General features: G+C 40.9%; 4 protein-coding genes across 5 annotated transcripts; 2 read left to right on the forward strand and 2 right to left on the reverse strand.

The window, feature by feature from the left end:
• Positions 1-323: 323 nt before the first annotated feature.
• On the reverse strand, positions 324-2,411 carry LOC109474049. Its single transcript, XM_019774265.1, has 2 exons — positions 1,899-2,411; positions 324-783 (listed from the first exon to the last, which is right to left on the reverse strand). The coding sequence occupies exons 1-2, from the start codon at positions 2,370-2,372 to the stop codon at positions 610-612; spliced, it is 648 nt and encodes a 215-aa protein (XP_019629824.1). The 5' UTR covers positions 2,373-2,411; the 3' UTR covers positions 324-609.
• Positions 2,412-4,314: 1,903 nt separating this feature from the next.
• On the forward strand, positions 4,315-4,950 carry LOC109473416 (N-acetylaspartate synthetase-like). The gene has a single exon (XM_019773276.1). The coding sequence runs from the start codon at positions 4,315-4,317 to the stop codon at positions 4,948-4,950; it is 636 nt and encodes a 211-aa protein (XP_019628835.1).
• Positions 4,951-7,064: 2,114 nt separating this feature from the next.
• On the reverse strand, positions 7,065-12,302 carry LOC109473913 (transmembrane protein 170A-like). 2 transcript variants are annotated; one of them, XM_019774064.1, is made up of 3 exons: positions 12,092-12,302; positions 10,239-10,409; positions 7,065-9,203 (listed from the first exon to the last, which is right to left on the reverse strand). In XM_019774064.1, exons 1-3 carry the CDS (start codon positions 12,171-12,173, stop codon positions 9,073-9,075), a joined length of 384 nt encoding a protein of 127 aa, XP_019629623.1. In that variant the 5' UTR covers positions 12,174-12,302; the 3' UTR covers positions 7,065-9,072. The 2 variants fall into 2 exon arrangements, with proteins under 2 accessions (XP_019629623.1, XP_019629624.1); XM_019774065.1 differs by lacking the exon at positions 12,092-12,302 and adding an exon at positions 11,720-11,804.
• A 236-nt stretch (positions 12,303-12,538) lies between these two features.
• Positions 12,539-24,814, forward strand: LOC109473914 (craniofacial development protein 1-like). Its single transcript, XM_019774067.1, has 10 exons — positions 12,539-12,621; positions 13,176-13,178; positions 13,424-13,504; positions 14,086-14,206; positions 15,310-15,553; positions 16,319-16,419; positions 16,995-17,147; positions 17,486-17,561; positions 18,178-18,263; positions 24,463-24,814. Exons 3-10 carry the CDS (start codon positions 13,444-13,446, stop codon positions 24,557-24,559), a joined length of 939 nt encoding a protein of 312 aa, XP_019629626.1. The 5' UTR covers positions 12,539-12,621; positions 13,176-13,178; positions 13,424-13,443; the 3' UTR covers positions 24,560-24,814.
• Positions 24,815-27,983: the final 3,169 nt, after the last annotated feature.

Genomic DNA, 27,983 nt, shown 5'->3' on the forward strand with positions numbered 1-27,983 from the left:
CCTGTGATATCACGTGATGACTTGACCGTGAGATTCAAACGGTGACCGTTAAAATCGTGGTTAGAAAGAAAGAAACATGATTGTACTTGTAGTATTTATCTTTACCCCTGTAACTAAAAAGGCTGAGCTGTGTTAGCCTGGAGCCCAGTCGCCTCCCACGATCACTACCCCCACCCACAGTCGGCTAGTGCTCTGTAGTGGGCCGCCATAGTAATTATCCTAGTATGAACCCTGAATTACTTTTTAGGATTGCAAACGTTGTGCATTGTATGACTCATGACGAAATAATAGCTCATGCTAAACAAGGCAGAATCAGACTCGTATCTCACGGAATTATTTCCTTAGATGTATTTTCGTAGGGTCATGGGCTCTAGGCCAAGGAATTATAGTTAGGGGAGTCACTGCGCCGCGGGACCACGTCGGCATTTAGCCGAGATACGCTTGGAGGGCACCAGCAAGCAGGTCGTTGACCTCTGACGTTGATGAACACGCTACCTTGCGTGTTTTCATCAAACAACAATTACTGTAGATTAGGCGAATCTGGTAATTCGGTTATACCCCCCCCTCGCTAACAATGATGTACAATGAAAACTGCCTATCACTAGAATACTAGATCATAAGTTCCTTTCTGAAGGCGAAGACATCAACAGATACATTGAAGGCAGGGTCTCCTATACCGGGAAACAGAGCCTTGGAGTAGTCCCCTGTCTTGTCACTGATGTACCCAAACCTCTGGTACATCCTCATCGCAATGTCCTGGTACTCAGAAGTCTTCAGGGAGATCTGAGGAAACATGTCAAGAAAACGTGTAGTTATGATAGAGCAAAGTACGCTTAGAAGGTGGCGTAGAAAATGAGTTGGGATAAAACAAGCAATGAGACAAGTTTTGCTACTCTCCAAGCAGAGGTTGTGGGGAATAATCGTTACCTTTTCATATAGGGCCGTTTTTTTTTGTCCTGATCCCCACCCCGTCGGTGGCCGCGGAGCTTCTTTGGCTGATGGATACTGTCTGGCCAATTTGATACTGTCTTTTTGCCACCGAGAGGGATCTGCTTGGAGAATAAAGTTTTGCATTTTGGGGGTCCCTTTTCTTGCAAACTGGATACAGCCAATGTGTTACTTATGTTTATGGTCTTTATTTGCAAAGTCATGCCCGAAGGTTAATTGCATTTACAGAGTCAAAGATACCATACGGTACAATACAGTAATAGGGAACAGACAAGTACTGACTGGAAATATACTTCTACTACTACGCTTGCTATTATGAGGTTTCACAGTCCCACGTTCTGCAAAATGAGTGGGTTTTGTATGTTAGTACAAACTGTACCTGATACAGGAGTTTTCTTTTACAACACCAAATTTTCTCACTGCTTCTCGCCGCTATATGTAGGTGGCGCTTTTGCGTCGAGAACACAATCCCAAACGTGGCGAAGTTTGTTACCTCCCTCGTCCCGGTTCATCACTGAAAAGCGCCACGTACATCGGCTACATCTAGCGGCGAGAAGCAGAACTCCAGTCAGGAGCTCTGAGGAAGGTGTCTGATAGACACCGAAATGTCAGCACTATAATAGATGAGAAAATTTGGTTGTGTAAAAGAAAACTTCTGTATCCTATACTTTACCAACCTAATGATACTATTTTCGGAACAAACTGCTGTACCTGTACTATCAGGAAAGTTCATCTGTGTTGGTAGTTGAGAACATTGAAACGCGACGGGGGCCGACATCATCTAAAAGATACCTTTGACCCAGTGTTGACCTCACACTTCAAAGAAGCCACGTGGCAATCTTCACTGGGTCAGTCTACTGAGGAAGACCAGAGCAACTGGTCGGAAGCTCTAGGTGAGAGAACTTTTTTTTTGTGTTGGACAAAAAGTTTTAACTCTAAACAAACTGTACCTGTTTGATGCCACAGTCCCTGCAGTAGCTCTCCAGTTGCCCCACCAGTCTCCTCCCGATCCCCCTCCCCTGGTACTCCCGACACACCCGCATGCGGTTCAGCTCCGCCACGCCGTCCGACTGCCGTACCACCGTCACGGACCCCACCACTCTACCGCCGGTTACCGCAACCCACGTCCGCCGGCTCTCACCGCCACACGAGCCGAAGACGTCTAATGTTGTAAACAGCTCTGGTACCGTACAGGACCAAGTTGCCAAAGCTCGAAGAATTCCTAAGATGACTACAACGGGTGGTACCACAATAGCCCAGAACACACATTCTGTCAAGTAATAAACCAGTATAGATATGAAAACCATCCATAGCAGGGAATTTCTTTTCCTCAGTATCTTCAGGATGATTTTGCTCTTGGACTGTTCCCCCATCAGGAAAGTGGCGAGGAGATCCGCCAATTGCGGAGTCTCTTCTGGAGACATCTCGCGGATGTGGATACCATTGTCCACATCGTGAGCCGTGATTGGTCACTGTGGAGAGTGTGAGACAACGTCAGTATCAAACGCAAGCAATCCACCACACACACACACGCACACACAAATACACAGTGACGGACATACACACACACTCACACACACGCGCGCGTGATGCACACACACGCACTCGTATACACACGCATACACACATACACGCAAACACACACATACACGCAGACACGCACACACACGCACATACGCACACACACGCACACACACACAGACACACACACACACGCACACAGACACACACACACACACACACACACACACACACACACACACAAACAAACAAAGACACAGATACCTGTATTGTGCACCACTGTGCTTAATTGTCTGAAAGGGTGAAGATGGCGAATGATCATTGAGTTGGGTCTCCTTCCGCAATGACTCCGCCTGTAGTGTAAAATAGAGTACTGGGTGCTGCGGTCAGCAGCTGTTGGTGAGAGGGGGCCTCTTGGGGGCAGTGCTGCCCAATATAACTATATCCAGGTCAAATCATCATGGCTGCAATAATATATTTTGTCGCTAGAAGGGGCGCCTGTCGTATAGTCTTGATAAGTAAGGGGCATGAATATAATCTCCAAGCAGATCTTTTGGTGGGGGTAAGACAGTATCAAATTGGCCAGTCTGTATCCATTTCCCCACCCACCTTGGGTGCTTTAGGAGATTACATGAATAATCCTTTGAATGCCATCCCCCCGTTGGCGGGAAGACAGAAGTCTGCACAACAAACTCCTTGATCAGACTAAATGGGTGACTTGAAAAAAGGTAAAACAAGCGTGAATGTTTGCTCAGAATGTTAGTCGACCAGTCAAGAGGGGCTAATAAGGATCATCTTAGCCAACATCGAGGCTATTAGCATCTCAACAAAGCAAAGCGGTATTGCGTATTGAATGTGAATTATAAGATTAGGAAACATAAAAATATCTGTCACTGATGATATTCTATGGCCTAATTTTTGTCAGGAAAATCTATGATATAGCAGTATTCATTCAAACCAAGGAGACGTTTAGACGGATAATCTGTTGGGTCTGTACCCGGGCTGCATTTTTAAATGCTTCATCTACAAATATAGTCAACCCTCCTGCTCTGTCTCCAAATAGATCGGTAGTTTCATTTTGGCTCCTTTCCAAAGATTTTTTCTCAGGCGACTGTCACCCTCTAGATCTGTTGACATAGCCTCCTGTGCAGGCCTCCGGGCGGGTGTGTCAAGTTTTGATACTGAGAATTTTTGGCGTGTTCTTTTACGCGGCCATCCTACACTACAACCAGCCGCCTATAGAGGATTTGTACCCCGCGAGTACACACCCTCTATAGGCAGCTGGTTGTAGTGTAGGATGATTGCGCAAGAAAACACGTTAAAAATTCTACTAAACGCAGTATCAAAACTTTCCCCCCGACCGGAGGCCTGCACAGGAGGCTATGTTGACACGACTATATACGGGGTTTGGGCTGTTCCTCCGCTAGCTCGAGAAGGTCACTGGACAGGGCTAAGTCTCTATCAGACTAACTACGCACGCTGGCTACTAGTATATATAAGAGAATATTTGCCAGGGGACTTTGGCCGCCTTGACTGGAGGGAAAGAATCTATACCTCCCCGCGACCGGACTCCCTTGGCCAATTTCACTCTCTTTTTTTTTTGCCGATTTCTACGATCCGTATTTTGAACTGGTTTTGAACTGGTTTATGCTTTCTGACGCGACTACATTGTCTGGTAGGGAGTTCCAGTTGTAAAGACCATACCAGCAATTAAAATACGCCCCTGATTCAAGAGTCGCCACGGCAACTTTGTCTGTTGGTTTCCAAAGTGGAGGCGGCCTCACATGTGATAGACTACTGCCACGGGCACTCGGGACCAGTCGGAAGCAGCCCCAGACCACAAACATGAAGAGTGACGGCCTCAGCATAGATATAAGGGAGCTGCGACAAGAAGAAGCTTCTGAAGTTCGAGACATGATCATGTCCGGACTCTGCCAACAGAATGCTTCACATCGCACCGTGGTAAAAGTTCTCCGTATGCCCGTTGGCTGGCTCTGGGTAGGCTTTCTGGTGGTGAGCTTTTACTCAGTGACTAGTTCCTTGCCTGAATCGGCTACACTTGCTGCGGTTACGTGTCTACCCTTCACTTGGGCACTCCTGTATGCCAGGTTTAGGATAAAGAGACACTTTGAACGGCTGGAACTCCAAGATCTGTACACTTGGTACGGAAGCAGGGCTGGAAGCAAGTTCTGGGTTGCAGTTTGTGAGGGAAAGATCATCGGGACCATTGCTCTACACAGGACGTCGGACAACGCGGCCAAACTGAAACGCATGACCGTCCTTCCCAGGTTCCGAGGAAGAGGCGTGGCCACCCGTCTGATGAAACATTGTGAGGAATATTGCGGGACTCAAGGTGTGGAGAGGATACACCTGAGGACCAGTCAGTTTCAACAGGATGCCGTAAGGCTGTACCTGAAGTTCGGTTATACAATCACAGAGAAATTCACGTTTTCACTGAATATGGAGAAATTGACCGGCTGAAATGCTTTCTTCCATAACATTTTGATACTCATAACTCTCGTAATTCTCGTAAGTTGACATGATTTCCGTGAGGCCATTTTGATTTGATAGTTTATTTCAACACCAAAAGCAAACCTTGCAGCAGGGATGAGAATCCCTGAATTGAAAGAGTTTGCGTACAGAAAATAAAAGTTACAATACAAAACAAACACTATATACACACCCTCATATACACTATAATACATAAAGAATTTGTACCAAGCAAAAAACAATATACAGATGAGGTTTAGGAAAAATAAAACTAGTGATACGTCAGTTCTTTGTTGTATAGGGCTATGGCCCTGTGGAGAAAGGACTGCTGGAGCCGCTTTGTCCTAGCCCTGGGAGCACTCACGGCCTGGCTGTTCCTTAGGATCCTGCCGGTAGCAGTTGCTCTCTGGGGGGGGCACCAGGTCGTGTAGTGGGTGTTCGGGATTTAGCATCGACCTGAACAGGGACACGGCCGCAGACTCTCTCCTTTCCTTTAGAGAGGGTAGAGCTGGTACGTCGCGTTTCCCTCCGCAAGAGATGATACGATTTGATTATATGGATGACATCCTCTGGGAACCCCAAAACTGATGCGAGCGTGTGAATAAAAAAAATAGTTTGGAAAAAAAAAGTTGCTTTCAACATGAAATCTAAGTGGTCATGAAGGTTGAACAAATGACACAGAGTATGGTATGGCGAATAATCTACTGTTCAAATTTATTTCTTTACATTTTCGTCTTTTTCGTTTGATTTTGACATTCTAGGACATAGGTATCATTTTCCAATATTTTTTTGTAACTTACGGTATGTATTTGCTTATTTTGAAACTGTTTTGTAAACTTTTTTTTGGAAATGACCGAAAATTCATGCGCGCACGGATGTCATCCATATAATCAAATCAACATGGCCTAAACTAAAAGAAACCAAGTCACAGTACATGTATTAAGTGTTGTAAGTGAATTCTGCTTTTGTGTACCCCCTCATTCATATCTGGTTTGCTGAAAGCAGTTAGAGACATATCCTATGGAATACTTATAATATATGTGAAAGAAATAGCATACTACTAGTAGGTAAAAAAAAAGAAATGTGCAATGAAGCCTTTCAAAAATGCTACCAAAGCCGTACACACGAACATATCTGTATCTGTCCAGCTTGGCAGGCACGCGGCGCGGCGGCAGCTGGCTATGTTACACCAATCGACTTGTTACACCTAACCCTTAAACTTCTAGCTCTAGACTTTGTTTAAAGCTATCTAATGACAATGCCCCTACTGTACTTGGTGACAGTGAGTTCCACTCTGCAATAGTTCTAGGAAAGAATGAATTCTTGAACACCTCAATCCTTGATTGATAACTCTGGCACTTGAAGGCATGGCTATTTCTTGTTCTCTTCTGAGAACGTAATGATAACAGTAGACAGATAACTTTGAAACTCAAAAGTAGTATTATTTTCCATCATGTCTTGGCTCTCTGTAAGCCTACAATACTATTGCATTTATTTACACGTCACACAGATAAGTGCATAAAGACAATTTGAATTCTTTTCATTTTAACAGTTTTCTTGCATATACATGATATAGTTTACATTTGAAGACTTTGTAAAAATATTTCTCTTCTGAATCTGAACTGTACAACGTGAGAATACAGTAAGGTACACAAAATATATACACAAGTGTACCAACCGGCTTCATCTGGTACAAATCTGACATCTTATCTACATTTGCCAAGTGGCCAAGGCTTTTATGTTTGAATATCTATGGTCATTGCATCATAAATTGCCTGTTAAGTGTTTGGACTGTTTGCACTATGGCATATGGCACAATGAAATGATATGGCAATGCAGCTGAAGGCATACTCTCTACATTATCATGAAATTTCATCTGTGTAATTAGAGTAAAACGTTGAACTTTATTCCAACACGCAATTTACAGAGAAATCAAATTTTCAGTGACCACCATCTTGAATAAGGTCACGTGTTTGTACACTGGAACTCTTGCGAGATCACGTTGTGAAGTGATTGGCCATTAATTATCCTGATGAAGGCGACAGTGGTTGATGAAAATTTGATCCCTCTGTAAATTGTGTGTTGGAATAAAGTTCAAAATTTTACTATACTCTCTACATTTCAACTTTAGTTAAGGAAGATAATCTTCTTGTTGCCATTCATTCAATAATACATAACCTACCTGTATGAACATTGTGACATTTGTATATGTACGTTAGACAGGTATTTCTTTTGGTGACATTATCTGTAAACATAAGAAATGAAGGAAACTAGAAGCAGTACATGTTGAGAGCATAGTGCATGTACATACACTTACATTTGTGGTGTTTCAGCATAGTACATGACAAAAGTTTAGTTGTGGGCCGGTATAACTATAAGGTAAGTAATGTCTTGGTACCAGGGTAGGGAAAACAATTACATACTATCAGATTTTGACTCGTTAGGTCAAAGCTGAACTGAGGTAAAACATACAGTCTCAAGCAAGTACCTCTCAGAAAAACTTGAGTACAAATGTTAGTGCTTACTGCACAATGAATGATATCACAGTGCATTACTGACATGGTTAGAAAAACAAGTCGTAGTCTTGGTCTGTAGGAAGACTTTGAATGTCTGATTCAGACAGACACAGAGTAAGTGTAAAGTCTTTTAGAGTTTGGTTTGATTTTGCTAGCCTCTGATACTGCCAGAATATAGCTGTTAACCCCTCTCTGCTAAGTTCTACTGCAACCAACAAAATGCTAATGCAGGGGTTGGCTCAAAGTAGGGAGAAGGTTAAAGTTAAAGCCCACAAAGATCATCATCCTGATACAGGACAGTGCAGGTTAGCCTGGTTACCAGACATACTATAGCTCCTAAGTCCTGTTGCGGAAAGGATGTAGGACTCTGGAGCTATAGTAGGTCTGGTAACCAGGCTAAGTGCAGCTAGCCACTATTCGGGACTGCCTATGATGAGGGCAACTCCTGAATCAACTGACTTCAATGGGATTGAGCAAACTATGGAGGGACAATGAGGATTGTGTGATCCTTTCTGTCACTGAAGATATATCAATCTATTACATAGATGTCAGCTCCCACTGTAGCTGATTTCTGTAATACTGTCATGTTGCATGGACTGAAGGCAGTGGAAAGTTGGCTCCAAATAACTAATATTGAATCTTTCATTGCTTGGTAACATCCACACAGCAAAGCCCTCTTTAGAACTGGTGAACACTGGAAAGTAGAAAATATAACAAGAGCTAGTATGTCATCCATCCAGCTAGTATGTCATCCATTGATGCAGCTCTAGTTGTTTTACTCATATTTGGTGAGTAGGACATGTTCAGCCATGTTCGTACAACTATCAGCTGCTCTGGTGCTCCGCAGAGTCAATGTATATAGCCCCAGCCTGCTGCATCTGGCACTTCAGTCACAGTTGTGTTGTGTACTGGCTTGTTGTAGTAACCTTACACCTGTAGCAGCTCTATCTGTAGTCCTTGTGTTGGTGTGTTTCTTGCTATCTGTCATTGTCAACATCTTGCATATTCTTCCATCTTTGGGGAAGCACACACTGTGCGCTAATATTGTACTTTCCTTGCATCTTGCACAGCAACATGTTTTCTTTTTAGATACAGGTTCTTTGTTTTTTAGCACTCAGTGCTGTTTTTCACAATGTCCAACAGAATCTTGCTATAGAATCAAGCAATTCACACTTAATCTGACAGGTGGTGCTGTTTTGTGTGAATTTGTTTCAGCATCACCGCCCATGGTGTGGTTCTGTCTCTGTCCCACATGACAGAAAATGAATGACAGTGTTCTTTGGGTGCAGACCCACTGCCTTCTCTCGATGAGAATCTGTGCTCCTTCCGTGTGCACGAGTGATCTTACGTGATCAGGATTAAAAATCCGCGAGCGAGAACTTTACCCCTTCCTTCAACACTCGGTCATTACACATAGCTGTGTTTCTACTCATCAACCTCACAAACACAAGCTTCAAGGAGATATAAGTGTGCTCTGTATCTCCAGACAATCTCACGTCATCTCTAACCGCACACGTGACACGGCACGACTCTCGACTGGACCCAGATCCAGCAAGATCCGCGTTCCTTGATCGAAGGCCTCATCCCGTAACCCGGATCATAGCGTGGCGAGTATTCTGGAGAAGGATATGACCATTACGAACACCGTCTGTCCGACGCCCCACATGAGGGCGTACATGGGGGCCATGGTGAAACCTGCTGCGCGGTACACACCTGCGATGGCTGCACCTGGAAAGTCAACAGTGGTGCCAGTTTAAAAACAACTAGAAAGGTAACAGTTGCAAATGCATAATGTTTACCTACACACATGGTCTGCTCTGTTAATTCTTACCCAAACACATTCATATATAGGCAGGAGTGTAAATCCCTCCTGCTATAAAATTGCAACATGATGTGACCAAACACTAGTTACCATGGTGATAGACATCTGGTACAGGTCATTGACCTTTTGTGTTTGGAACGGAAGAGGAAACAGAGCAAAAACAATATGTTTTCCTTCGGTAAACATAAAAATCAGACTACATTGTTTACTTACATCTAGACTAGAGCCCGTACTAGAGGTCTTCCTGCTAAATCAATTGTTGGTTATGGAAGGAGATAATTACTCAGTGCAAACATTTTCTTCTTCCCTCAATTTTGACAAATTCCTTCCTTAGGCCTGACCGAGGAGGTTTAATTGGACCTCCTTGGCCTGGCAGTGGTAATTTCATACAGGAAAAGACAGTCTTCCTTGAGGTTGAATTTGTTGCATCATTTCTCATCCCAAGAATTCTGGACAATATTGAGAGCCTGCTACTCTGAAATTTTGATTTTTACTTCAGTGCTTGCAGATACAAAACTATCAATTCTCTGTTTCCCCACACTATACCAAGTCTTAACAACAACACACACTGTACTTACAATGACTGTTAGACCTGTCCTAATTTTACACATTTAATAACACCTAATCTTTTATGGCACTGAGCTTATTTCGTAGCGTAGCGTGTGTAGTCCAGTGGTTATCCTGCCTCTGGACTAAGAGGTTGGAAGTTCGAATCCCAGGTGATGTCGCTCACCCGACATGCACGCTACATTAAGTCATGGTCCACTGTTCATTGGGCTTGTCGAAAAGAGCTAGGGGAATTTCCCCGGTACAATGAACCTGTATTCTGTAACTGTTACATAGCGTCTGTCTTCTCTGTCACGACCAGTGGAAGATTAGCTCTTCAATGTCCTAAACTGGTTCGAGATCATTTTTTTTTTTCACTTATTCCAAAGACTTACTTGTGATGACTCCCCCAGACAGTGGTGATAACAGGCCCATGATGACGATGCCTAGTGGTACCCAGCGGCCCTGTTTGTGTAAGCGCAGGGCGGCGAAGGCGATGAACGCCGCGATGAGGTGAACAAACATGGAGGAGAACAGCGCCCACAGGAACACCTGGTACCACATCTCTGTGGGGAGGGGGGCAAGGATAGAGAGGTTTCAGATATGTTAACTGTTCATGCCCGTAGCCAGGATTTTGAATGGGGGGTTCTTCCCACTGCTTGAGGGGACCAGCGAGCACAAGGTTCCTAGGGGGGTCCGGGGTATGCTCCCCTGGAAAATTTTGACAAATGAACCTTCTGAAATGACATTTCCTGCATTTTTTGAGAGGATTTCAGAGAAAAAAACCATCAGAGATAACTTTTTATTCAATGACAAAATAGGCAGTTTTTATATTATTCCAGACCTGCGTGATACGAATCAGTCCATCTAAAGAGAAATCTTGGACCTTTAAATAAAAAGTGGACCTTTGAGCCTTGTGAGGGGGTTCTTCCGAACCCCCCCCCCCCTGGCTACGGACATGCTGTTTATCTGTTAGTATTTCATTGGTCACTGAATGTTGCAACACTGCCAACAGCACTGGGAAGATAGAGGGTCACAGATATTTTCACACATAAATCAAGTCTTCATAGAATCATCTAACATCTAACACAGGCAGCACTCTACTAGTATAGGGCTGCGTACCTAAACGTAACATCAGGTACAGGTACAGGTACTGGTACAGAGGTTTAAGTACAGGTCCGGACCTGTACCTGTACCTGAACAATTTGACAAATTAACACGTGTTCTTCACTTTTTCAATCATGACACAGAAACAATAATAAAGTGTTGGAGGGAAGGGAAAATGACTGACCTCTGACCTGATTTGAGTTTGTTGACCAATCACAACCCTGGATCAGCCACACTCTCGCGATGTCTCGTGAGACTGAGGTTTTCAAATCAATCGACGGTGTTTACGTCTTTTCCAGTGCTAATTTTTCGTCTTTGTGGTAGGATTTACCTATCTTTAGTCATATACATGGTGTAAACTAGCTATTTCGGTATATACTCGTTACTTCATGATCCGGTATTTTGGACCTGTACCGAAACGATTTTTACGGTATTGGACCGGTACAGTGTACCGGTCCGCAGCCCTATACTAGTATATCTTTTCTCCTGATAATGGTACTAGCAATTTTATTTTCAAATTTTGCTCCCATTCCCAATTTCAATTTATTTCCAATTTCATCACTACATGGAATGTACCCACCAGCCATCCTAGTAAAAAAAATTGCTTGTCATATGTACTGTAAATTACAGATGAATGAAAATTTTATTACTAGAAAGTTAATTAAAGATTACCTGTGCTACAGATGATGCCACACAGGCAAATCAAATTACACCATGTAATCAATGATATGACCATATTTGGGCTTTCAGTTGGGCAATGGTGACTCACCAATGTCAATCATCTTTCCAACATGCGCAAGCCAATCAACTGCTTTGGGATGTCTTTTGAATTTAAAAGAAAAAAAAGTAGTAATAGTCTATTTGTGTGAAGAAAGGAAGGGTTGGAAATTATGGAATTTCTGTCGCATTTTCTTCTGTCTTGAAAGTTAAAAATAATTAATGTGTTAAATATTCATAAATAAACAAACAAACAAACAATAGCAACATGTGAATGACAAACCAACATAAAGACTGCCTTCTACCTTCAATGAAGGAAGTTGTATTTCCAATACAACTAATGTGCATTGGCGTGTAATTTTACAGTAAACGCAATTTTTTTTTTTTTTTTTTGCTATTAAGGTGACAAAAATTATTTCCAAACCTGCAAACGCCCATAGCGGCTTGCTGGACAGTCCTATGACGTTGACGACAGATTCTAGATTGGTGAAGTCTTGGGAGCTCATCTCTGTCCTCTATAACACGTCATTCCCGCCGAAAACTGGAGTTTTCACAACAAAGCCGGCGTCTGGTCATATTTTAGCCGATTTTCCTGGACATTTTCCTTACTTTCAATCAGGAAGGCCCTTTTCCCACTATGCCTTTCGGTTTAGCTGTCTTACGCAGACTTTTTACCGCCTGTAAAAAATACTTTTTTTTACAGCAATAGACTCTCCTAAAAGCTACCTTCTGGTGTAAAGTTAAGTACAAAAACGTAAAGGATGAACGAAAAAATAGTAGCTGATATATAAGAGGACATAAAGCAATTTTTGTAATAATTTTGTAACACACATATACAGGATATTGACAATATTATGCACGCCAGCTACAAATGGTTTTGCCTCAGGTCATACAGGGAGCACGTTTCATTACCTGCAAAGGTGAAGCAAAAACGTCATAAGATAATTCTTACAGGTGAGATCTTCTAGATCTTTGTGATTTCTGATCCAGTGATCTTTGTGTTCAGTCTGACGACTCTTCTCTTAGATTTGTCGAGATAGAGTCAGTTTTGACATTTTGATATACGTCACTTTATGTCCTACCGCATCACCCTCGGTCCCAGCCCTCCCGCGGATCGGATCTCCCTCCGGCCTTCGGCCGTCGGGCGATCCGACCCGCGGTCGGGCTGGTACCTCGGGCGATACGGAATACCCCGTGTTGTATTCTATATGTATCCACTGTGTTACTGCTGCATGACTCGTTTTTGTATAACGTTTACGTTTATAATATGTACATTAATGTAACAGGATTGATACGAGGAGCCTTCTTGATATTAGAAAGTTATGATCCACAATACGATCTACCAGCTGTAACCAAAATCATTTAATACTATAGACGAATTAAAACAGCACTGGCACAGAGTTTGTATTTTGAACTTAAGTTATACCTTGTAATGTTTTCTTAGCCGCGGCGACTGTTGCAGGGCTTCTCTTGCTTGCAGTTTTTTTACATTAGCCCTAATGTAAAAGACTGCAAGCAGCAAGAGAAGCCCTGCAACAGTTGCTGCAGGTAATGTTTTCTATACTACCCGGTATAACATTAGTAACTGTGTAAATATAGGTATTACCGTAAACCATTCGATGTCATATCATAATCTTTGCTTCATTAGTGCACTCATAACTATAAAGTCACATTAAAGAGGAAGGGATAGAACTTTCAAATCATGTCAAAAGACACAAAATAATGAGTTCGCAATGTTTTTATCATAAAATAATAGGAGAGTGACTTGACACCACGATGAGTGACTCTGAAGACCAGTTCTCCTCAGACAGTGAGGATGAGGACTATGTACCATCAGGTATGTGTTAGTGTTAGTGATTACTTCTGATAGATGAGTACAATGTAGGTTCAATTCATGGTTTAATCTGTTTGTATGCAGTGTGATGAGTTGTTGATAGTATTAGTATGACAAAGACATAAACAAAGCATGTCTGAACATATACTTATATCAAACATGGTTTTAATAGACATTGAGAACTGTTTATGAGGAGCCTTTTTCCTCACCTTTGGTTAAGTAAACCGACTGGCATGCTTTAGGAGTTAGCTGAGTTAGATAGCTAGATAGAGGGTTCGCTAGCTACAGAGAATGCACTGGCTCAGTAGCATTTTGGTTAATTCCTACTTTTTTTTAATTTCCCAGCTACCTGGCACCCTTATAGAGCCTACATTGTTTGTCAGGATGACAAAATAACCATGAATTGTTCATAATTAGCAGCAAATTGTAATTAAATGGCAAAATGACGATATGGACACTCAGTCAGGGGAAGAAATTGATCTGGAGCCAATCCAAATTCCAGTGATTTATGTTGGCAGAAAAATAGACTTCTAAATGGAACTGTTAGATTTCCGAGCTAATTTTGTTCCTTTTTTTTATCACAGGTGGTGAGATGAGTGAAGACTCAGAACCAGAAGGTGAGGAAGAAGACGGAGATTTCAAACCCAAAGGGAAGAAGGCTGCAAAAAAAGGGCAGAAGAAAAACAAATCTAGTCTTCCTGTCAGGTTAGTATGCTGTAATGAATAAATGACACATACTAATGAATGGTGTACATGAAAGTTCCATTCTTGAACTTAGGCATCGTGTTTCCTATTTCAGTCCTGAAAAAATTAGGGTCGGTAGGTAGGGATTATCTTTTTTTTCTTTAATCTTTATTATACTTTGGCGATCTCTAGTGATCCTACCATACAATGCTGTTTAACAAGGTAAAACTTGTATAAGGAAACTTATATTTTCAATGTTAATGTTGGAAAACCGATTGTACAACGTTTTATCACTCAGTTGTCAGATCATGGAGCTAGAAAAAAAGGTCAATCAGCTCAAAAAAATTGTCCCTTGCAGGGGTCCACCCCCAAAAAAAGGCTAGGGTGTTTTCTAGGGTCGGTTGGAAAACAGGAAACACAACATTTTTTTCCTATGCCTTAACATCAAGTAAAGAAAAAGAATTTGTTCACAATCCGTATCTCTGTAAAATAACAATGTTTGCTTGTTTCGTATAATTGGTAAACCACCTTAATGCATAACACACCAGTTTGGAACAGTAAGTACAAATGCCTTTCCCAAGAACACAACAGTAATGCCTATAAAAGTATAAGTGGTTCAAACCCAGAACCTTTGAATTCTGAGTCAACAACCCTAGCCGCAGGACCACCTCGACACCCGATGTACATTGTAATAATAAATTTTTTTTTAATTGTCCAACAGTACCCGTGCAGTCGAAGCCTTTATATGGCTGAATTGATGCAGGGTATCACATAATAATCAATACAAATCACAACAATTACAACAATCAAATAATACACATGATACACATATTTGTTCCACAATTATTTTTTGTGGAACTGTCGCAAGGGTCTGTGCGGCTGCCATTCGGCGCCACAAGGTGACCTCAATACGACTTTCCCCAACCGAAGTTAGGTACCCATTCACACCTGGGTGGAGTGAGGAAAGTCATGTAAAGTGCCTTTCCCAAGGGCACAACGTCGGGCGCATGTTCAGACATGTACCGGGTAAGACTCGGAATGGAACCCGGGTCTCCCCGGTTCATAGTCGATTGCTCTAACCACTACACCACCTGACGCCACATTGTGAATAAAATCTTTTCCAGACAAAGTAAACGTGGAATGCAGTTTACAGAAGAAGATGAGGAAGATGAGGAAGATAAACTGAGTACTGAAGAAGAAGAAGAACAAGAAGAGGAGAGAAAAGAAGAACCAGAAGAGCCTAAGGTTGAGGAACAAGTAGAGAAGAAGAAGGCTGATGACTTGTGGGCCAGTTTCCTGAAGGATGTGGGGGGACCCCCTGCACGGCCTAAGACATCTTCAGCAGGAGGGCTGGGCAGCCTAACACAGGTAGGTTTGTTGTCAACCAATCACCTGGATTTTTCAGGAATTCTCGAATGGTGATTGGCTGACCAGTAATTGGATCCTGCTGTCGGTCCCAGATCAAAGGGCTGCCGCCTGGCACCCACTGTCAATCAAGATCTGGCCCAGACTCGGCTCACGTGAGCGCCGACTGGTGCCGCCTGCACAGAGAATGCTTGTACATTTAAGTTCAGCATACATATTTCAGTATGTGTGCCTGCATGGGGGGTAGTGGTAATAAATTACGCAAAATTTTCGTCGCCTATCACAAATTACGCTAAAGTTTCAGAGCTGATTACGACTTTACGCTTTGCGGTTAATGTTCTATTACAAATTACGTTGATTTTTGGGGAGGCTGCCTACGGATTACGAAGACTAAAAAGGCCTGATTACGCCTTACGAAAAAGGGCATGCAGGCCCCCTTTCAGGTTGCTGTGTGAATCAGGGAGCAACTAGCGCCCAAGAAAATCATGTTGTGTGGCGCAACTGCGCTACCAGGTATTTGGAACACTGTAGTTAAACTGTAACATTGAAGTATTTTCTTACTGAAAGATTGGAAAGAATTCTCATGCTACTATCTCTTGTTTGATTATGCTTTAACTTTATATACATTTTGGACTGTGGGAGGATAAGGGTGCAGTAGTAATTATGAGTGCTAGGGGGAGCAGTAGTACCATTGTAGTAAGTGTGGGGTACTGTGATGACTGGTAGAGTGATCAATAGCACAATGTATCGTAATCTTTCCCACTGTAGAAGACCAGCAGTGTGGCTGCCTCTACATCCCAGACCCAAGCCAAGCCCAAGTCCAAAGTCACAGTAACAAAGGTGTATGACTTTGCCGGAGAAGAAGTCAAGTAAGACACAACTTTACATGATCTGTAATCTCTTTACCACATCACAAAGTCCATGATCTATACTTTTTATGTAATCCAAGGAAAACATATTGTTTTTGCTCAGTTTCCTCTTCCTCTTCTTCTTCTCCAAACACTAACCTCTGACCTGGCCAATGACTTGATTTGTTGATGTCTGTCACCATGGTAAGTGGTGTTGGGTTACATAATGTTGCAATCTTATAGTAGAAGGGATTTAGATGACTCCTGTCTGACCATATATAGGAATGTATTTGAGTAAGAATTAAAAGAACAGACCATGTGCGAAGGTAAACATTATGCATTTGTTTGCAACTGTTACCTTTCTAGTTTAGAGTAATTTACAAACATTGTTTACTATAGATGTGTTTTGCTGTTTTTTATCATTGACAGACTCATAAAATGTCATGGAAGAACAATAACAAACTTTGGCAAACTTGCAGAAATATCCTAGCTCTTCCATTGCATCTTCATGTTGCAGTACTGATGTTGTTCCCTAGGGGGCTCTGTTGAATTGTGCTTGTGTATCCACTCATCACCTTTGCTTGTGCTGCCTGCAGAGTGTCAGAAGAGGTGGATGCAGACTCTGTAGAGGCCACGAGCACTCCCCCTGATGAGAAGACCACAGACAGCAGCAGTACCAACAGTGGTCCTGTACCACAGCAGTCCAGCAGTACAGCGGTACCCCGGTTGGGGGGTACCACAGTCACAGGGTACTTTGTTACCTCCATGAAAAATGGAGGTATTGTTTTTGGTGTGTGTCTGTAGCTGTGTGTGTGTCTCTGGGCACATTTGTAGTCAGCATAACTTCATAACGCCTTTATGGATTGTGATGATGAACATTACCCATGCAATCGCAGCCTTTTCATAGCGCTGAATTGATGCAGGGTTTACAATCACATAATACACATGATACATATAACGTGTTTGCTCCACACACTTTTGTGGAACTGTTGCAAGGGTCTGTGCGGCTGCCATTCAGCACCATCAGGTGACCTGAATATGTCCAGATTTGTTATTCATCATGGAAAAACACTTGTCGTCCATACAGGGTGAAGAGACCAGTAGGCGGAGGGTTGGGGAGCGTGCTCAGTAAGATCAGCAAGAAGCCCAAAATGAGCACCTTGGTAGGTTTATTTGTTTATTTGTTTATTTTAACTTCTAAGGTGCATACGCACCTTTACAAGTTGCCCTCCCCCATACCAAAACACATGTACATGTACACCATCAAAATTAGGTCAAGGTTCAAGGTTGATTGGGTCATTTGTTCTGACTTGCTTTTTATGTGCTCAGCACTAATGGCTTCTACCTACCGTCATTAATTATTACGTAATATAAAAAATGTTATTTATAAGAAGATTTGCTGCCACGGTATTTTAGCCTGGATGCCAGACCCATAGCACACTAGGCCCAAAGTTCTTCGTTGTGCACACTGGATAACTTTGTACCTAGTGTGTTATGGGCAGAACGTACTGCACCTGTGCAAAATATGTAATGTATTGTGCGTAGCACTTGGGCAGAAATTCTCATATAAGGTTAACATCCTGTCTGTAGTTTCCAATTATTATGTTGGAAAAGATACCCAACATATGCAACAGGCAAAATTCTGATGCAACGTTGACCAAACATTGGAGTTTTGCAAAAATCAGGGTTTTGCATAGACGCTGTACATTCTGCCGATGTGCTAGGCTACTATAGATTGAAGACTGCACACTAAATAGAATCCGACTTTCCTTCTAACAGGTGAAATCTAAGCTAGACTGGGACACCTACAAGAAGGAAGAACAGATAGAAGAAGACCTGGCCATCCACAACAGGGGGAAGGAAGGGTAAGGAACACTCAGCACTTTTATAACTTGGTTCTGGTTAAAATTTTTCTGGTGCAGTTTATTAACTCCATGAAAAATGGAGGTATTGTTTTTGGTGTGTCTGTCTGTGTGTGTGTGTGTGTGTCTGTCTGTCTGTGTGTTTGTGTTTCCGCACATTTGTAGTCAGCATAACTTCAGAACGCCTTTATGGATTGTGATGATATTTGGTACGTTGGTAGGTCTTAGGAATACAAAGGTCAAGGTCAAATATGGGCCTCCTGGTACCTGACCTTGGTACTGCAGTAGAACTTCTGGCTTTTGTATCTTTTGTCCTGAACATGCTATGGTCTTGAATTTTCGATGACAGATAGCTTTTCCTGTCTGGAATAAGTGGTGTAAGTTTTGTCCCCCTACCAGCTTGTTCTAGTTTCTAATGTCACCTGCACTAGTGCAGGTATGCAGACAAAAGTACAATGTATTTTGAGCTTGGTGCCAAGCAGCTAACTTAGCATACTGAATGTTAATTTTCAGAACAAGAGTTCAGAGACTTTCACATTGTCACATATATACACACACGAGTACTGAATCCACATCTGTATTAGGATTACATGAAATTTCAGACAATTTGCAACTGTTATGATATTTAGACTACTGCACACTTTTGATTGTTTTTAGCGTTCCCTGCTTGTTTTGTCTTGCCATTGGAAAAGTCCAGACATTGCTGTAGTGTTACATGTACATAGTACCACACATGTCCTGCATACAAAACATACATAAGACCAATGTTGTGAACCCACTGTGAACCATATGTGCACTACTATACAAGAAAGCTGAAGAAACCCCCTATTTTAGAAGTAGACCAGTCCTGGTACACAACCCCCCTATCTTAGAAGTAGAATAGTCCAACCCAGGAACCTCACTCTGGAGGAATGTCGGACGACTCGGACCATTACCATCTCGGCCCAGACAACTCGGCCCATCTACCTGGTCAACTCGGCCCATCTCTCTGGTCAACTCGGCCCAATACCGGAGACAGTAATTTAGGCAGAAACACACGCACACACGATGTCAATTTTCGAACAAATGATGGAGGTCAATAAGAAGTTCATTCAACTTATGTAATTCCTTTCTTTTTCCACAGGTATAACGAATAGAACTAGCACTACTCCTTAGTCAACAAACGTCACGTTCATCGAATGCTTACAATTACATACTATTTCTACTAAAGTAATTGGTACAACAGTCACATAATTATCGCCATGAAACAAAGTAAAAATGTACTAAAATTGTGTGAACAAATGAATCCGTCTAGTATCGTGTGAAGGTAAAATTGATGGGCAAAGTCGTCGCTCTCCGGTACACTGGATGACTAGACTTTTTTTGATCCCGTTTTATAGCCAAACAATTTAATAGTTTTGTTGTCTAACAGAAAATCGCTAAAAAAAAGTCTCGGCTAAAACCATGTTGATTGCCCAAGCGCAGGCGGTTTTGACTTAAAAACCTGAAAGTCTACAGTTCGAAGTTGTCTAACAAAAAGACTTGGTCTCTATAAAATCATGTTGATTGTCCAAGTACCGGCGGCTTGAGACTTCAAAAAACTCATAGTCAACATGGTTGATTTGTTGGTGGGCCGAGTTGACCATTGTGGTGGGCCGAGTTGACCAGGGCGGTGGCCGAGTTGACCAGATTTGCGATGGGCCGAGTTGGTAATGGTCCGAGTCGTCCTGATTCCCTCTGGAGTTAGAGTCCTGGAGGAAGCACAATAAACCATCAAGCTCCTGTAAAAGTCCAGTGTGCGGCCTGATCACTACAATCTAGCAGAAGAACTTGCAACAACCAAATTGATTTGATTATATGGATGACATCCTCTGGGAACCCCAGAACTGATGCGCGTGTGCTAATAAAAAAAAGTTTTGCAAAAAAAAAAGTATTAAATCTACGTGGTCATGGAAGTTGAACAAGGGAGTATGGTATGGCAAAAAATCTACATGGTACTCTTCAAATTCATTTCTTTACATTTTCATCTTTTTCATTTGATTTTGGCATTCTACGACATTGGTATCATTTTCAAATATTTTTATTGCAACTTACGGTATATATTTGCTCATTTTGTAACTGTTTTGTACAATGTACAGTATTGTTGAAAACTTTTTTTTTGGGAAATGGCCGAAAATTCATGCGCGCCCGGATGTCATCCATATAATCAAATTAACATGGCCTAAAGTACACCATCTGCCTGATTAACTCACTGTAATCCTACTAATAATCCCAGCTCAGATCCAGCAGACAGATTTTCTAAAGGCCATGTCAGACAAGACATGAATCATCCTAATCATATCTTCAAATCTGACTGGGCATTTTGAAGAAAAACTGTTGTTTGTGATCATGGTCATTTGAAAAAGAAAACATAATAAGAAGAAACAAATTTTGAAACTGCAGTATATTGTAGGATTTATTACTCAAGCTAACCGACATCTCGCACACGCAGTCGTCCCTCAGTAAGACATCTGGAGACGCATAGTTCCTGTTTAGAACTTTTATTCAGCCTGTCATACGACCGGTTTCGCCTGTGTGGCTTCTTCAAGTGTACAGAGGCTAAATGACACAAGTAACATGAAGTTCTCACTTATATACCTTATATACTTATGTACCTTTTCAGTGCATAATGCCCAAATCAGTTTGTAGTGCTCTGATCTGGTCAGTTGCATAGTTGGAAGTGCTCTGACCTTAGTTGACCTTTTACATGACAAATTTTGAAACTGCTTGAAGAAAACCATCATATCCAACACATGGTATCATACAAAAAAGGAGCAGGTAATGAAGTATGATTATGGAAATATCACAGCTGATCTTCTTTCAATATTTACCCTAACCCCTCACATTCCTGTGTGTATTAACATTCCAACATTCAGCCATGGGAAAACTTGGGATCAAAATATCTCAGCCTTGTTACCTCCGTGTTGTGAGGTATTGTTTTATGTGTGTTTGCTTGTGTGTTATTACCATTGAGCAGGCTTTTACTTTTAGCTAGGCCTAGGAAAAAATGTTGTGTTTCCTGTAGGTAGGGATTATCTTTTTTTTTCTTTCTTTTTCTAGACTTCAGTGATATCTATGTAGGGGACCAACTTATTATACAATACAGTTTACCAAAGTAAAAATTCCATGAAGACACTTTTATTTTCAATGTCAATGTTCGAAAACCAATTGTACAACTTTTTATCACTCAGGTGTCAGATCATGGAGCTAGAAAAGGTTGATCAGCTCGAAAGATTACTGTCCCTTGCAGGGATCCACAAAAAAAAAGTCTAGGGTCGGCATGTTTTTCTAGGGTTGGCAGGTTTTTCTAGGGTCGGTCGGGAAACAGGAAACACAACATTTTTCTTCATAGGCCTTATTATTACACAACCAGCCTTTTTTTTTTTTCTCCAGCTTTGGTGTGTTAGAACAAATGGCATGTGCCGTGATTGTTTAGCTAGACAGATGTTGGAACATTGTGTGGCATATGGCAGGGGTTATACCAGCTTATGTTATACCCTCAGGCAGGTGAGAGCCTGATTAGATGGAGATCTAAGTCCTTAAAGAGACCAGTTATTCCTATTGAATAACTACCTAGTCATGCGTGAAATTTAGACATATGCTTCCTGTTTTCCAGACATACTCAACTGTGCAACAGTTGTGGACCTGATAGATATCTTTAACACTGCACTGTTTTCATACTCAGGGCTCGAAATACTGGGTGCATGTGCACCTTAGTGCACCCAGATTTCGAGTTGTGCACCCAATATTTTTCTGTGGGTGCACCCAAATATTTTCCTAGGTTTACGTATAGTAGTATACAGCATACTCTTAAGATCTAAGTGTCAGAAAAATACTAGTAATGAAATCCTTGTTGTAGTACTTTTCTTTAGAAATGAAACATAATTAGTTATTCTTTTTCATATGGTGCACCCAAAAAGATTTTTTGTGCGCCCAATATTTTAGGTGCACCAGTGCACCTAGCTATAGCTATTCCAAAAATGAATTTCGAGCCCTGATACTTTACTATGGGAACCTCTATTCTGGGTAGTAACATACAAGAGATCATAATATATGCAGACATGCAAAACATTTCAAAGCATTGCTGATTCTTAAATGTATACATACATGTACTTGGGTGTGTAGATAGTGCCCTTTTTGCTCGATGCTGTATATTTCTGTGAAGTTCACATAACAATACTGTATTCAAAGCTGATAAATTTTTCCTTGCCGCCATGCTGTTTTCATACTTTAATACCTTCAAGCTATACTGGTATTTCTAGGATTTCTTTGGCATTTTTGTTGTTTGAAAATGGAAGCTTATAATAAGCAGTAAGATTAAGAACCAAAGGAGCTATTCCTAAAGCCCAGACAGATTCAGTGTCTTTGTAGTGATGGGCTAGAATTTGATACTTGGGTCTATTTTGCATTTTGAACAAATATGATCCTACTCGCAAACACACAAAAAAGCAAGACATTAAAAAAATTTGCATGGCATGTGAAGTTGCCATCATTGAAAATTCTGATAATAATTTGTGGAACCCAATGGCATGTTCCATAACTGTCCAAATATGTGGAATTTGTTGTAACAGTTGTTCTTCCCAGCTATTCTAATCTGCATACATTAAATGTCAATAATGTTTATGCCCCCCTCCCCTTTAATTTCCATCACACTACAATAAACTTACTTGAGTTTTGGGGGGCACCCGACACTTTTAAAGTCACGCTGAACTGTCCACCCTTCATTTAACAATCTGTGAGTTATCGCTCTCGGAACTCCCTTATAATCAAAAGTCTGTATGTTATGTTATTAAGCGTGACTTTTCCTGACTACCTGGTGCCATTCTCTGGTTAATGAGCTGTAGCTGGGTCACTCCATTAACATTTTAATCCATTAGAGAGAGGTTTGGTTATCAGAGAGGTGGGGAGGGGGGCGGTTTGGCCAAGACCTCTGTGCACTGCAGTGTGCAGTGATAGGGCCACACCAATTTAATTTGTTGGTTCTTGGATTTTTTCAGAAAAAATATGAAATGATAGGGCGAAAAAAAAAAAAAAACTAAAAACAGGTCAAGGCATCTATTATAGCCCCAAATATTATGATAGGAGCCATGAAGTCAACACAAAAGACTGGGTTAATATTTAAACAATGAATTTTGAACTTTTAATCAAACCAATGCATTGACAGATGGAGATGGAAAAACTGTAACAACTAGGAAGAAAAGGACTTTCCTCAACTCTTGGCAGCAAAGTATTTATCATTTTTTAGTTGATTCAGAACCAGAGTTTTTTTTTTTTTGCAAATCAGAAAAAGAATGAGGCGTATCTGAGAACCAACAAATTAAATTATTGTTGCCTAAGGATTCCCTGGTGTCCACAAATTGATATGTTTGCATACGGAATGACTGAAAACTGCTCATGTATGCAAACTGGTGAAAGTCGGAGCAGGGTTTGGGAACTGTAATGTAATTTTGCAGCAGATTTTTGCAATACGAGGGCAAAGGAATTTTTTGCTGTGTTTTAGATTTCTGTGTTAACCTCTGTGTCCATAATATCACCATGGTCCATAATATTGCCACCTTGAGAAACAGTGTGCTTTAAGATATTTTTACTGCAACATACTTTTGGTATGCACCCTACACACCTCAAATGTACATACCTAGGGTATTTTGCAGTAAACGTATCTTTAAGCAGTCACTTTTTCTCAAGGTGGCGATATTATGGACTATGAGGATATTATGGACACAGATGTTACCTAATCATAAATTAGAAAGACATATTTGCAGTGTCAGGAATTGCAAAAATAGAATCAACATGAATGATTCAGGATTTGCAATAATCTTCTTTTTTTTGTTCTTCAATTTCTTCAATGCAGAGTGGAGGGAATGTTGGATACTGTGAATTTGTAAAATGTAGAGTATGTAAATGTAAAATAATGATATTTAAAATTTAGAATTAAGTGACCAAAGTATGAAGTTATTCTGTGTTGTAAAAAGGGTTTTATGTATTTTCTGACAGGATTTTTGTTGTACATTTCCACAGTTACATATTGGAGGATGCATGGAATGTTGGATACTGTGTATACATAAATGTAAAATAATGACATTTAAAATCATATTTAGAATTAAGTGACCAAAGCATGAAGTTCTTTTGTGTTGTAAAAAGAGTTTATATCTTTTCTGACAGGATTTTTGTTGTACATTTCCAGTTACCTGGAGAGACAGGCCTTCCTACAGAGAACAGACCTGCGTCAGTTTGAGGTGGAGCGCAACATGAGGATGGCCAATAGGAACACGCCAAGATAACACCTGCAGGAAACCACCCTCTGCCCACACTGGAGGATGGCCAATCAGAACACGCCAAGATAACACCTGCAGGAAACCATCCTCTGCCTACACTGGAGGATGGCCAATCAGAACACGCCAAGATAAAACCTGCAGGAAACCATCCTCTACCCACTATGGAGGATAGCCAATCGGAACACACCAAAATTACACCTGCGGGAAACCATCCTCTATCCACACTGGAGGATGGCCAATCAGAACACTCCAAGATAACACCTGCAGGAAACCATCCTCTACCCACACTGGTTACTTTATAGGAGTTGGAAAAATATTGGGAACTTGAAAAATCTTAGAAACTCTAAGCATTTTATATGGCTTAGAATTACTAAGATTTTATAATGTAGTATCAACTCTTTTACATGTTTCAAATCAAACATGTTTCTCTTTATATGATAAACATTTTTTTTCAAAAGTCCAAAAGAATGACTTACCATTACTATCTGGTCAGGCAGTTTGAATTCCTGTATTCAAGTTTCAAATGTACTTTTATCCTTTTGTATGTATTTTGTAAAATCTTTGTATACAACACATAAGAAGCAAGACTGCTTCAGAGTTTGGAATTTGTGAAATTTGAAACCCACAGTACACAACATGTACTGGGAATACTGATCTGGTATGAATGTTAACCGTCAGCATAACTTTAAACCTCAATTCTGTATGATAACGATTAACACTTATTGATAGCAAACAGTATGCTTAGATGCAATAGATGGAGTAGTGCTATGGTAGTGTGATATTACATGTATCTTAATTGGAGACCTCTGTGAAAGATTGTGGCTTGAGTAGCATCTACTGCAAATGCACAAAGCAAAACATGGCTACATTGCAACATGATACTACAGCACTTTTCCTTCAGTCAACAGGATTTATATAGCCCAAGAAAGTCACAGGAAACTGAAGAAAACAAGCTGGCAATTTACCTAAAAAGGTCACATGTTTTAATGTTTTTTTCTTGCCAAGAAACATTTTGTTTTTAAACCAAACTTCTCTTACAATACTAACTTTATGTTTAGAAAAATGAACCCTGGCATGGTAGCATATTCAAAAGAACTAAACTTATTTTTACATTCCATAAAGTTCAAAAATTTGATGTTTTTCATAGTAAGGGAATATGGCAAAACTTACAAGCACAATGATGTGTATAAAGGCACAGTAATATAGTACTAGCTTGGCCAAATGAAATGCTAATGTAATATCAGTAAGTGAAGCTGTCTAGACTAGGTTTTGCTTGTGAGGTATGGACCTGGAATATGTAAATATCACACATTATTTTTGTTTCGGTCAATGGGTTGGACTTGACATCAAATCACATTGTTCAAGAATAACATTGTATGAAATACTTGTCAAACTGCTTTAGGCCACACCAATTTAATTTCTTGGTTAACGGATTTTTCTAGAAAAATAATGGAGCAGGCGGGCGAAAAAAAAAATAAAAATAAAAATAGGCCTAGGCATCCTATTATGGCCTAAAATGGTACGATAGGAGCCATGAAGTCAACACACCAGGCTGGTTCAAAATTTAAACAATGAATTTGAACTTTTAATGATACCATTGCATTGAAAGATGGAATAACTGTAACAGCTAGGATGAAAAGGACTGTTTTCAACTGTTCAGAGCAAAATTTTTTTTTATTTGCAAATCAGAAAAAAATGAAGCGGGCGAATCCGTTAACCAAGAAATTAAATTGGTGTGGCCTTAGATTGTAGTATTCATTAATTCTATAGAACAACCAGACTGACAGAAAATTGAACGGTGGACCTTTTTGTGATGTCAGCCAATTAGACCCCGTTCAGACCAGACTTAAATTTAGCGGTTGCAACCGTTTTTTCAAAAAACGGTTTTTATTTAACCTAGTGTGAACACAAATCAACCGGTTTTGTAGGGGTTTAAATTTGATTTTCAAAAACACCTCAGGAGATTTTAGCCGGGTTTTCCCCCGCTAATAATTTGGCGATTTCAACCGGTTTTTAAAAATCTGGTCTGAACGGGGTCTTAAAGTACAACTAATTGATGTGGGCGGTATTGTATGAAAGGACTTTTTTAAAGGTGGGAATGACTCATCAAGGCTTGAATGGACTACTTTTGTTCATGTAGTCTTTGTGAAGCTTTTGATATCAAAACAGCCTTTTGAAGGGAGATGGCCAGTTGCCATTAGTACTTAATCCAGGATTACTAGGGATTATAGCAGGTCATTGCCAAAATACACACAGACAAGGGATTAGTACTAAAGTACGTCTGTAATAATGATGATTTCAAGTCAGAGGCAATAGATTCTGTACATTACTGTTTACCTATATTGTCCATTATATTGTATTGGTTTTTCATTTGCCTTCATAGCTGTGATATACCGGTACTAGTATACAGAGGGTATACAGCATTGAACTTTATATAAACAGTAACATTTTCTGATGGATGACACATGTTTATGGTACTGTACATGTAGCTATACTATGCTAACCAAGAAGACCACTCAGGGGGCCAATAAAATCTGGTCTATGTGGACAGGTGGTCACTGTAGACAGGAGTCTTGATGCTTGTGTCAATTGGAAAAATTGTCAAGGGCGCTTTTTTCCCCACTAGGTTAAAATTGTCCGGATCAAGTCGAATTGATTTGCTAAATTGATCCGGCTTTGAGTTTGAGTTCAATCCAGATCAAAGCAGGATCAAAGCCGGATCAAAGCGAATCGGTCTGGTTTGATCCGGACCATTTCATCCTAGTGGGAATGGGGCCAAAGGAATCACCAAACAGTGACAGCATTGGCCAGGTGGCCCTTGTGTAAAGGTGTTCACTTGTACAGGTTTGACTGTAGTTGCAAATAGTCTTTGCAAAATTTGCAGACTGTTTGGTAAACATTTGAAATGCTGACCACCAACTTCAGAGCCATGTAATGTCTTTACATACAGGACATCATCATTTGATCTTAAAGTGGCTGGCTTGCAATTTTATTTCAATGTATCCAACATGAAACAAGAGATTTGTGTTACATGTATAGCCAATAAACTCAGTATGAGCAATAACATCCATGTAATTGTTGCAGCTCTATTCACACACAGAACAATATGCCGCAGATTTTGTGTGTCTGGGGAAATAAAGTTCCCGGTACGATATTGGATCATGTATAATATTATTTCCTCGCAATAGTTTTTCTTTTGTTATCGTTTTCAACTCGGTAACTGCTCTGGAAAGCTGTTCAGGACAAATGGGCCGTGCCTCTGCCTAAATTTGGGCATGGAGAGATCCAGGACTTTCCCAATTAGTGGGCCATTAGCTGATGGAATTATGGCCTTGATTCAATCACACAAATTGTGGTGGGAAGGCAAACATCATGTACACGTTACTAAAGGGGGGGGGTATGAGGTAAGTGTCTGGATCTATTCAACAGG

Source organism: Branchiostoma belcheri, unplaced genomic scaffold (genome assembly GCF_001625305.1).
Source record: "Branchiostoma belcheri isolate BF01 breed outbred unplaced genomic scaffold, Haploidv18h27 scaffold3, whole genome shotgun sequence".
NCBI lineage: Eukaryota > Metazoa > Chordata > Leptocardii > Amphioxiformes > Branchiostomatidae > Branchiostoma > Branchiostoma belcheri.